At 48.3% G+C, this 12,138-nt stretch overlaps 1 protein-coding gene across 1 annotated transcript in view; it reads left to right on the forward strand.

The window, feature by feature from the left end:
* The first annotated feature begins 7,251 nt into the window (after positions 1-7,251).
* LOC125941093 (uncharacterized) overlaps positions 7,252-12,138 on the forward strand; it is a 34,522-nt gene continuing 29,635 nt past the window's right edge. The window contains exons 1-2 of the mRNA XM_049658027.1: positions 7,252-7,290; positions 7,361-7,394. Coding sequence (XP_049513984.1) covers positions 7,377-7,394 — 18 coding nt within the window. The 5' untranslated portion in view covers positions 7,252-7,290; positions 7,361-7,376. The remainder of the gene's footprint in view (positions 7,291-7,360; positions 7,395-12,138) is intronic.

Consider the following 12,138-nt stretch of genomic DNA (forward strand, 5'->3'; position numbering starts at 1 on the left):
ACTAAGTGAAGTTCCTCGGTGCGGCCGCTATCTGATTATTTTCGGTCTAATCACTCGCGGGTGTGCTCAGTTCCGAATCCGATAGATTTGTTCTTGCTGCGCACAAGGCTTGAAACGTAGCTGTTTTGTACATTGTAATACCTTGTAGCAAATATATATTACAGCTAGTAACTTGCTTACTCTTGTGGACCATCACGAAACATTCAGCTTCGACCATGTGGTTGGCCATAGGTGTAGTCCGCCATTTTATTGTGTGTATACAGTGCCCATATATTCAAGTGTGAGTCCATTCCCTTATTCTTGATACGTCGGCGATAGAGTGGGCGTAAGTTTTCCTGCCATTTGGACAGATGTGTATAGATAACGTGCGCGAAACTTACTATGACAGGAAGCGGCGCTACTCGCTTTGTCACTGTTTAACGAGTGGTACTCACTGTTGCCGACGTTCTGGGATGAAGCCCTTTCTTAGAAGGTTAGCGATACAAGGCTGGCGGATCAGCAAATGTTCTGTATCCTCGAGGAAAGCCGTACATCACGAAGTGCCGGTACACGTTCGAGACAGTTGCAGCAGCGGTCCGCGAACTTCGCCAAACAGATTCATTTCTATTCCTGAACATGCCGTCACTATTTTTGCAGCCAACTCCTGCACACGTCTTCAATCCACATTATTAAATCTAACAGGATTGGAGGACAGTGTGTTAGCGAAACTCAGTCTGGCATTTCCGACAGCTGATCGCAAGAAGCAAGGTAGAAGCGGTAATGGTTTCGTATTCGTGCGACGGTCGCTGAGGAGAGGTATGGCGCGCCGCCGTGAGCGCCATCTCGTTTCTCTGAAACAATGCTCCGCGAAAACGGTCAATAGTTCTAAAGTTCATGTGATGTTTCTTTACTGATTAATTAGAAAAAAAAAAACGTGGAAGCATTGATATCAGTTATTATGCCACAAATTTTTTGGGGGAATACGAATTATTCTATTATGACAACATACATGTTTTAATGGACAGTGCATAGCAGTCATATTTCGTTTGCAGCATCTAATATACAATGGAATTGGCAATGCAGTTATTATTCATGCATTTGATCCCTCGACATATTCTATAAGGAGGAGGCCGCGCTGCAACCTGAGATCCCCCCCCGAACAAAATTTCTGGCTACGCCACTGTCGCGATAGTATTCAACGTCGCGCGACCGGAGGTGCGGCAATGAAGCCTTGGCGTGACCACACTTCTCGCGCTTTGCAAAGCCAGGCGAACCCACCACCGCCGTTTCCGAGGTGTCCGCGTCTTCCTTTTATTCATTGTCCATTTCTAGAAAACAAGTAGGTAGAAGTATAAAAGCCATTCTTCTTCCACTTCCATGGCAGACAATAGTTAGGCAGATTCCTCGTTGGCGCTCCATAATTCTCCTCGCACGTGTACGGTATGTGCAGAAGTCGCGGGGTGCTTTTCTCGTCGCGACGATAGATTGGGAGCGTAGGTCTCACGTAGGACGCGCAGGCTTTGGCGAGCCCCAACACAAGGGCAGCCCAGGTTTTAGCTGTGGTGTTCCCGTTGCCCCTTTGGTGTCCTGGAGGCGCCGACAATACGAAATGATGAAATGTTCTTACAACTTGTAAATAAAAGCTATTAAAGAAATATCACGCCTAGGCACCAACCTGTGACTCAGCGCTACACCGCGCCCGTGTACGGAGAATTACGGAACGCCAACGAGGAATTTACCGAAGGTCGCAGATGACACGCGAAGTTGCGTAAAATGATCATTTTGATGACGGTACGTGGGTCAAAGAATGGACATACCGCTCGAAATAATGCGATAATGAGCGCCACCACGCCGACAAACGTACGCAGACTAGATGGATCTGGACGACAACGGCAACGGCGGCCGCGGTGGTAGCAAAACAAATGTGAACTTGGACATGCGCGGAAAAGATTTTCCGGCGCTTTGGCCTATCCACCGCTGGCCGCTTCCCAAATGTGAACGTAGCCATAGTCTGCAGCGCAAAACGTCTTTCGTTTGCGATTGCGCCCCTACGGAAGGCTGGTAGTTACTGTTGTGTTGCTGAATCCCAACCAGCAATTATGAGAGGCTGTAGTTGCAGTTGTGTGTGGAATCCCAAACCAGCAATGTACACACGAAAGGGTTGATGCCAGCAGTGAAAGTCCACCGACTCGCAACAGAATGCACGAAACAGACAGCCGACAAGCATGGATTACTGCTGTGCGCAGTACAGCGTAAGTAAACTGTTGTTGCAGGCGCTGACAGTTCTCGTCGGAGTTCACGCGTCTGAGAAATCGATTATGGCACTATGCACTGAACAAGACCGGAGTTCATTCCTGCATCACTAGTACACCAATCAGTCGAGATTCTGTGAGGTACAAGGCCACTTCCTGTTTGCACCGGCCTAAGTGAAGCAGAAATGACTCGCACGCACTACTTAAAATGCGTACACATGCCATAACTATGCAGTGCGGTGAAATATTCTGTACAACTCTGAATCTGTTGACGTAAAGGCAAATGACGGCTGCACGCTCGCACACAGCGGAAGACACAGCGGCCATGCACTTGCCGCAGGAAATGCAAGGCGACGAAAGCTTCGTAAAAAAAAGCATTACTCGTTTTTGCGCGTATTTAAGTTTTCTAGCGCAAGACGCAGCGAACAAGCTATTGCTATGGAAGTAGGTATAGCCTGGTAACACGTGCATTTTCACATGTATAGCCATCTTGACCTGTGAAACGCACTTCGCCCGACGAGGACGACGCCATCTACGCTTAACGGAGATAAACAATTATGATGTCTTCTCCGATCGGGCTGGTCGTCTCAATGATGCGTTTTCGAAGACTGGTCCATTCAGTGGCGCGATGAGAGACGGTTGCTCCAAACGCCACTGTACCTGTCGTACTTACTGTATTTTACTGAGCTTACATTACTTTTTACTTAATTTCTTCACAAGCACAGTGCCACACCCACGCGCGAGGGGGGGGGGGGGTCCCATGTCTGTGATATACATGCATAGAGTGTGCTTAAACTACCGATACTTATTATCGATCACGTCACGTAGTGGAAAGCAGACGCTTGCCCCCCCCCCCCCCCGTCGGGCCGATGAACCCCCCCCGAAAAAAATTTCTGGCTACGCCCTGCCTCCATCGATGAAAACCTTACGCCCGTCCAGCGTTCACAGCTTCTGTGCCTGTTGGAAGAATTTCGCCCATCTTTCGATGTCGCGCAGACTTCCCTGGGCCGCACGTCCACTGTCACGCATGGCATCGACACTGGCTTCCACCACCACTGCGGCAACGTCCATATCGCGTATCTCCGGCCGAGCGTCGTGTAATTAACGAGCAAGTCGACGACATGCTCGACGGGATGTATTCGACCATCAAACAGTCCCGGGCGTCTCCGGTCGTTCTTGTTGCGAAGAAGGACGGTTCCGTACGGTTCTGTGTGGACTACCGACGGCTCAAGAAGATAACCCGCAAGGACGTCTATCCGCTGCCACGAATAGATGACGCGATTGACAGCCTCCAAGCGCTGAATTGTTTTCATCGCTCGATTTGCGCTCAGGGTACTGGCAAGTCCCTACCGCTGAGGACGCTCGACCGAAGACAGCCTTCGTCACGCCCGACGGCTTGTACGAATTCAACGTCATGCCGTTCGGACTGGTGTAATGCGCCCGCAACCTTCGAGCGCATGATGGATACTGTCTTGCGCAACCTGAAATGCACACGTGCTTGTGCTACCTCGACGACGTCTTCGTTTTTTGCTCCGGACTTCACGCATCTTCAACGCCTCCGGCATGTTTTGACGCGTTTGAGCAACGCCGACCTACAGTTGAACCTAAAGAAGTGCTGATTTGCAGCACGGCAGCTGACAATACTGAGCTACGTCGTGTCCAAGGATGGAATTCTCCCAGATCCAGCAAGCTTCTTCGGGCCGTAGCCGAGTTCCCCAGACCTACGTCCGTCAAAGAACTGCGCAGTTTCGTAGGACTGTGTTCCTACTTTCGACGTTTCATCCGAAACTTCGCCACTATTATATTGCCACTGACGAAGCTCCTTGGCAGTAAGGGGCCCCTCGACCGTGGTCGTCAGTGTGCGAGGACGCGTTCGCAAAGCTCCGTCGTTTGTTGACGTCTCCGCCCATACTACGTCACTACGACCCTACGGCCCCTACAGAGGTACACACGACGCCAGCTGTGTTGGCCTTGGCGCTGTCCTTGCGCAGCGCAAGCCAGGGTTCCCTGAATTTGTCGTGGCGTATGCAAGTCGTACGCTTACTAAAGCGAGGCCAACGACACCGTCTCCGAAAAAGAATGCCTGGCGATCATCTGGGCCCTTACGAGTTTCGTCCTTATTGTATGGCGTCGATGCCGTTACTGACCACCATGGACTATGCTGGCTGTCGTCGTTGAAGGATCCCTCAGGCCGTCTCGCCCGTTGGGCACTTCGTCTGCAGGACTACGACATCCGCGTGCTCTACCGCAACGGACGCCAACATGCCGACACCGACGCCCTCTCGCGCTCCCTCTTACCCACGACAACGCCTGCTGCTCAGGAACTCAGCTGGCCGTTTCTTCCATCGAGATCACACAATCGCTACAGAAAGCGCAAGGACCAATGGATTGTCTCACTGATAGACTTGCTCACTGATCCGTCGGCAACACCCCATTCGCGCATTGCGTCGTCAAGCCAACCATTTCGCCATTCGCGACGAGCTACTTCACCGACCAATTACAGCGCCGACGGCCGCCAGTGGTTACTGGTAGTACCCCGCAGTCTCCGTTCTAAAATAGGCGAATCGGTCCACTCTGATCCGCAGTGTGCACACTCTGGGGTACACAAAACTTACCACCGAATTCGACAACGGTACTTTTACAGGGAATGTACCGGTACATGCAGAAATTTGTTCGCTCCTGCTCGATTGTCAGCGCGGAAATCTTCGCCGAACCTCGCCAGGTCTACAACCTTTACCTTGTCCTGACCGTCCGTCTGGGCGCGTTGGCATCGATTTATACGGACCTCTTCCTCTGACGTCAGCTGGTAACCGCTGGGCCATGGTCGCGTTGACCATCTCACGCGATACGCCGAAACTGCCGCCCTTCCGCGGCTACAGCACGAGACGTTGCCTCCTTTCTGCTCCACCGATTCATACTGCGTCACGGTCCACCCCAGCAGCTACTCAGCGATCGAGGCCGGTCTTTTTGTCGGAAGCCGTCGAAGCCATTCTCAAAGAGTGTCACCTCGTTCACCGCAAAACGACTGCTTACCACCCACAGACAAACGTTCTCACAGAGCGATTTAACCGCACGCTCGGCGACATGCTCTCAATGTACATCGCCGCCGACCACACTGATTGGGATGCCATTCTGCCCTTCGTCACCTACGACTACAATACCGCCCCTCAGAGTACTACTGGCTTCTCACCATTCTTCTTATTGTACGGCCGCCACCCGTCGCACACGATCGACACGATCCTTCCATACAAGCCATACATGTCCGAGTATACGCCTATATCTGCCACAGCCAGACATGCTGAAGTGTCGCGACCTTGCCCGTACCTTTACTACAAATGAACAAGAGTGGCAGAAGAGCATCGCGGTGACACACCACTTCTGCACCCACGTTTTTCCCTGGGGCACTCGTCTGGCTCTCAGTCCTTACCACCGCAACAGGACTCTCTTCGAAACTAATGCCCAAATACGAAGGCCCCTACCGTGTGGTCCAACGCCGTCCCCAGTAAATTACCTCATCGAACCCGTTGAACCATCTTCGGACATGAGCTGTCGAGGCCGCGACAACGTCAATGTGGAGCGCCTCAAGATATACCACGACCCTCTCATGGTGACAACCTGTTAAGTCGCCGGGCGGCTCCCTGTTCACACCCGGGGTAATTGTAACGAATCGTTGGAACCCTGAAGTGGGTCGTCCGCTCCAGCGCCTTGAAGTGGGTCTCCTTCTCCAGTACCTTCTAGTGGGTCCTTTCTTCTTCGGCTCTAGAGCACCGCTCGTGCTGAGAGTCCGCGCTGCGCGTTTTGGACTGTCGCCCTTGCGCTGCTTCAAGTGCCGTCCAAAAACATCCTTATAAACGTTCGGTTACTTTTCGTTCTGGTAAGAAATTCGGGGGCATTTTTTTCGTTTTCGCTTTTGTTTTCGTTCCGTTCCGACACGCTCCTAGTCACACGGCGTACGAAAGGTCTTTTGAAGTTAGGGTCACAGAGCTTTCAAAAGACCATTAGTTCAATGCGATATACGTCCGTGCTACACTGTCTCCAAAGGTCTCCGCCGAAGCTTTTCACAGAAACCGCTACATATCCAAGTGTACGAGGAAAAAAAGAAGAGATAACGCAGCATTAAAGAAAAATGACCCTTGATGCGTAGCAGCCGATAACCAAATTGCACATGGCACCCATGTTGGTCGATGTTGTTGATGCAGCATACCGTGCCGGCGCTGCTTTAACCGCGAATTTACGATTGAGACTACGGGTGTCACGAAAGTGTTTAGTGCTTACAATCTTCTATAATTTATTAAAACTTTTTTTAAAAGGTAAAACTTGAACTTCGGGACTACAACAGAATTTATTTTCCTTCTGCCGAACGCCCTCTAGGCTCAAGAATATTGCCTTGAGATTTCAAAGGACAAACGCGGACTCACTTGACTCAAAGCTCCTTTCGAGTCGGGCGCCATTGATGCACCCGTGTTACTACGCACGTCTTTTTTGAAATAAAGGTTCTTTGGTTCAAAGGGCATTGAAAGTTCCCGTGTGACTGCGGTATTAGACACGTTTTTCCACCGCAGACATCCCACCCGATGGAAGTATTTCCACGTAGCACTACAGTGGCATCTACGGCAACCACGTTGAAGCACTGGCATTCTTTTCGCACGTACATCGCGGGCAGAATATATGTATTTTTTTTTTTACTTTTGGCATGGCTCACACGACGCCACATTTCGGTTATCATTGGGATCAACCATTGGAGGCGTGAACTAATGTGAAGTGAATATAGCCGGGAAACAAAAACAGAATTCATAAAAAAAGTTGCCCCAGGCTGCTCGTTTATTCATTCACTCCTAATTAGTGTGCCCGCAGAGCGAGGAAATGGCAGCGCTGACTATCAACAAGATCTGCTCCACGCGCTTAGTTCTGTCGCGAGGTGCCTCCGACGAAATCTCGCAAGGCAGCTGCGGAGAGCCACGAACGAGCGACATTCTAACCACTACTGCAGGTGAAGAGACGTCGCTGCCCTTTCCGGTGATCGCCAGCGCAGCGCATCGGCTGCTTGGCAGACGGCGTTGTAAGCTGGAACAAAGATTCCGCGAGACTTACACACGTGCGCTTGAACTTTCGCTTTTGCGCTGTTGCAGAGCTGGCGTCCGAGCGATGGAGACTGTTTCAGAGGTGAGACCTGCCGCGTTTCGCGGCAACAAATGCTGTACGGCGTCCGCGTGCTAATTTCGTGCGATGTAGTCATGAGCTCGACAGAATAAAAGTCTGCTCAGGTCAAGTCACAGTTGGGAAGCATGCAGACTACTCACCATAGTTAAATAAAATAACCATTCGAGATACCTGTCAGTTACTTGTTATTGTGAACGAGGGAGCCGCGCGAATTTGAAACGTGATTTTGTTTTACCCTATATGGCCCGTGACCTTCGATGTTCCTAATAATTTTGTGCACTCGTGCTTTCTGCGTCGCTTATCCTTGATGGCCGCGACCAAGCATATCAGGAATGTTTCCGGGAAGTGCTTGCATTGCACAATTAAGCTGGATGAACGTTCGAAAGCAGTCGCTGATTAGCGTGTGACGCCACTGCTCGAACGGCAATAGAGATAACATTAAACGAAAAAAACTTGACTGAGTGTCATAGTCTCGCAAGGCATAACCTGTGTACCCACTACTCACCACGTGGCTGTTACGCGGCTTTCCATGAAGAAATGATTTCGTTTTTCATTCGTTCGCATCATAAGAGTGTCAAAGTGGAAAAACGTGTATGTGTGCTAAGTGTGGGAAGCCGATCAAGTGTTAGAGCTGGCAAAGGGATTGGATAGGCTTACGCGTATATATATATATATATATATATATATATATATCTATATCTATGTGTTTGTGTGTGTGTGTGTGTGTGTGTGTGGTGATTGGTGTGTGGTGTGTGTCGTGTGTGTTGTGTGGCTGTGTGTCTGTGTGTTGTGTTGAATGTATGTTCGGACGGTTACGGCAGGGGTCCGGCCTTCATCAAGGAGTGATGATATATATATATTATATATATAATATATATATATATCTATATATATATATATCTATATCGCTTAATCCCTTACCGGCACATGGCCAAGGCCGCATTTTGATGGAGGGCGACAATGCAAAAACGCCCGTGTGCATTATATATGAAGTAAAAGACGTGCCGGCGCACGTACAAAATGCAAAAACATGTCATTTCGACATTCGGTCGGGTAACGTCGGAATTCAACGTTTTTGGTTCTCTACAGCGCCGGCACTTCTTTTCCTTATTAGGCACGGATACGAAGAACTACTTCCTTCATATATATATAATATAATATATATATATATATATATATATATATATTATGTGGTAGTCCTGCTTCGGACCACCGACAGTTGCACTTCGCTCCCCGAAGAGGAAGGTCGTTATTGCAACTATCCATTGGGACTTCAAGAATTAAGATGTATGATGTGGCTTTTTTTTGCCTTTACCGCTAAATAGCTACTGAATTTTTAGTGTGCGAAGCTCTTTAGGGGCCCGGGCTATCGGTGTCAGTCGCGTGATCACGCTCAAGAACAGGTGCTCAAAACAGGGTCAGAACAAGTGCAGAATTGATCAAAACGCTTAACAATACACTACCATGATTCAGAAAAATTGAAAACACATGAATAATCAAGTACTAAGTGCATTAATCAACAACAATTCGTTTAAAATCGCTTCTATCAACACCAACACTTGGCTCCATGTGCCTGGGGGTCTGGCTCCATGTGCATGGCGATTTCCCACAGTGCGCCGCAGCACAGCTGTCAGAACGAATGATGGAATGCTAAAGACAAGATAAACACAGGATATAAACACGATAAACACAAGGGAATACACCGCCAATCACTGCTGCGCACTTCCTCAGCTTACACGTGGAGTGTAACTGCATTACCGCCGAGTTACCATTGCAATTAACGCTAAGTTTCCAGTTCTTCGGCACATTTTACTGACTGGCTGCAACATTTTCTTCGTTGTTTCTTCTACGTGACTTCAAAGACATTCGAAGAAGTTCGCAGCGGCTTGTTTCCTTTGAACAATGTATTATCTTGCCGATTCATTACGCACTGGCTATTTCCGTGGCACCCAGGTCAGAATAAGATGTGCGTCACGATCAGTGCGGCTGATTTCCATCGTTCTTGAATAAATAAAGAATGCATGTAAGATCATGCGCTCTATTTGATGAGCCGTATCGTCGAAGCATCGAGTACTCTCCCTTTGCAGCTATTATGTTCTATCTCGATGTGTCACTCGGTATCCTGTGTACGAAAGGAACACCTAAACTGCACCAGAAGCTTGTCATCAATGAACCAACGCTTTAAGCAAAGCCACACGTCACATTCGCAAGAACACAGCTCGTCGCGCATGAACAATCGTGCTATGCATACACTACCAAAGTGGTTTACCTGCATTATCTGAGACAGTCGAGAACCACTTTAACAAGTACATGAACATATGAGTTATGGCAGTTGTAAGTGCAGTAAGTCATCAGCCCTTACACTTTCTGCAGCAGTGGCTCTTAACAGAGTGCCCACAAGACAATTCCCACTTTTCATTGTATTGCGTCAAACGGAGGTCCGACTCCTCCGAAATGTAGAAATACAATGGACGGGTACACAAGTGCGAAGCGACTCTCAAGAATTTACTACGATACTTGCTTCTACACGAAGCAGTTTCGACGGTGGCACCTATGGTGTGGGTGCGGCGTGACGTCATGATACAATGAAGCAGTGTGAACATGCGGTTCGCTAAGTTTGCCACACGCACTGTGCATGAAGAAGAAATCAACGACGCATGAGCTTTTATGTATATATATAACGAACATCAGTATATACACACCCACATTGGTGCCCGTCAGGAAATATGCTATGAGGTCAGTATAATGTCGACGACGCCAGGTCCGACATTTTGAGGCTAACTTTATGGTATGAACAGAAAATACCTCGTACATATTTTATAACCTTCACAAATGATATTTCCTTCCTTTACCGCGCCGGAAGCCTGTGTTATAGTTTCTATAAATTCAAAAATATGCATCGGTACAGTAGTAACCGCGCTTTCTGTTTGCTTTGTAGCGTGTATCATGAAAATTCCGCAATCAAAATTGTTAGCGCCACCGAAATTGGCCATAAAAAGAAGGTCAATTTATCTCCAGCCAAGATTTGATATATGGGCTACGCGCTACATTTGAGTAGTAGTGCTGTTGTGATCATCGTTCTTTCTATAGGGTCAGCTAGCACTATTTTGTCCAGTAATTAGAATTTACCCTCAACCAAGTTATCGACCGCATGAAATTCTGGATAGCGCATATTGACAGCAGGCTTTATGTAAAACTTCAAGCTTGAAAAGGAGTGGATTCGTCAAGAAAATCTCGCAAAGGTAGATGGCTTTTATACGAAATCCTAAAGAAAGAAATAGTCATTACCACTTGCCAAAAATCTAACGGGATCTAGAAGGTTGTGTGCCGACGGGGCTCGTCAGAGTGACCTCCGAGATCGTTTCCAGCGCCGCCGCATATCGGAGGCGCTGCAAACATTGCCGATCTTTTGCTGGAATTTTCGCGACATCCGCTAAACACTAGGTGCGCACGTCCTCTGCCAAGGCACTACTTAAATGCTGGCAGTAATGGTTCTTCCACTGGTCCATTGGAGCTGAATTTCTTTCCTCCGCGGCGGCAAGTTTCGTTTCCACTGGTTGACTAGTGTCGACTCGCTCTGCGTCGGTTTGCACTTTTTCGCGCCACCGTGGAGGCGCGGATTCGGGAGGAAAATGTTTACGTCGCTTCCGCCTTCGTATGAAATCAGTATGCAATATTGTGACCGTTGTGAGACGGCGACCTTCGTTGCCATGGAAACGTAAGAAACGGAAGACAGGTACCGTTTCATGAACCGGTTTGTAAGGTGCATGCGCAAGAAGTTCCGGTGTGATGCATCGCGGTGCATTTTATTCCTCTCCGCAAGCAGATCTGTCTTGATGAAATCTGATTGCTGGATCCACGATTTTGGCGGCAGCTTCAGATTTCGCAATAGAAAAATCATCAGATCATTTGACAGTTGCCAGCCTTGCAGCTTTGCCATCATTAATTGATTGGTATAGCATACCGTAATCGAAAGTATGACCCAATACCATTGGGCCGGGACGAAAAATGAGGAAATAAAAACACAGACCACAGCAGAATCAGTAAAGTTAGCGTTTGGGCTTCTACGCGGGAGCCTCGTTCACAAATAGGACTGACGGCGATGAAACAGCCGCTTAACTATGCCGTATGATGTGTCTGAGGCACCTAGCGTACAAAGATGGCAAGTTTCCTTCGTTTCAGTTGAAAGTGTACATCGTGGTTGAATATGAAGCGACTATTGATAATGATGTATGTTTCGATTCTTTCCTTTCACAATTACGCATGCCTGATCGCAGTTAATATCATGACCCGACGAAACACGTTTATACGTTTATAAAGTGCGCCGTATGACACGTGTTGCTTCTTGACATCATTTTAATCCTCCTACTGGCGCCTTTAGTAGTTTCCACTTCCACTTACGTTATTATACGAACAGTTCGCACTGACAATGACATGCGCTGCACCCAAAAATGTGTAACTGTTCAGTCTGTCCTTCGCATTCCCGAGTTCATGTAGAAGCTTTCGTGTGAATAGTATATATTCGTAATTTATAACCAATTTCGCCAAAGTGAAATTTTGTTGCAGTTTGCCTTTAAAGGAACATTCGAGAGATCTGAGAGGTAGCGAGACGAGATAGTGTTGCACATGTTATTCGCAACCAGTGAGCAGCTGCCACTGACCTCGTATCAAAACAAACTGACTGAGGCCTAACTGGAATGCTAGTAACGATCATAAAAAGCTGCGAGTGGCAGCATCACGTGATCCT

The sequence above is a fragment of the Dermacentor silvarum genome, chromosome 10, assembly GCF_013339745.2.
Source record: "Dermacentor silvarum isolate Dsil-2018 chromosome 10, BIME_Dsil_1.4, whole genome shotgun sequence".
NCBI lineage: Eukaryota > Metazoa > Arthropoda > Arachnida > Ixodida > Ixodidae > Dermacentor > Dermacentor silvarum.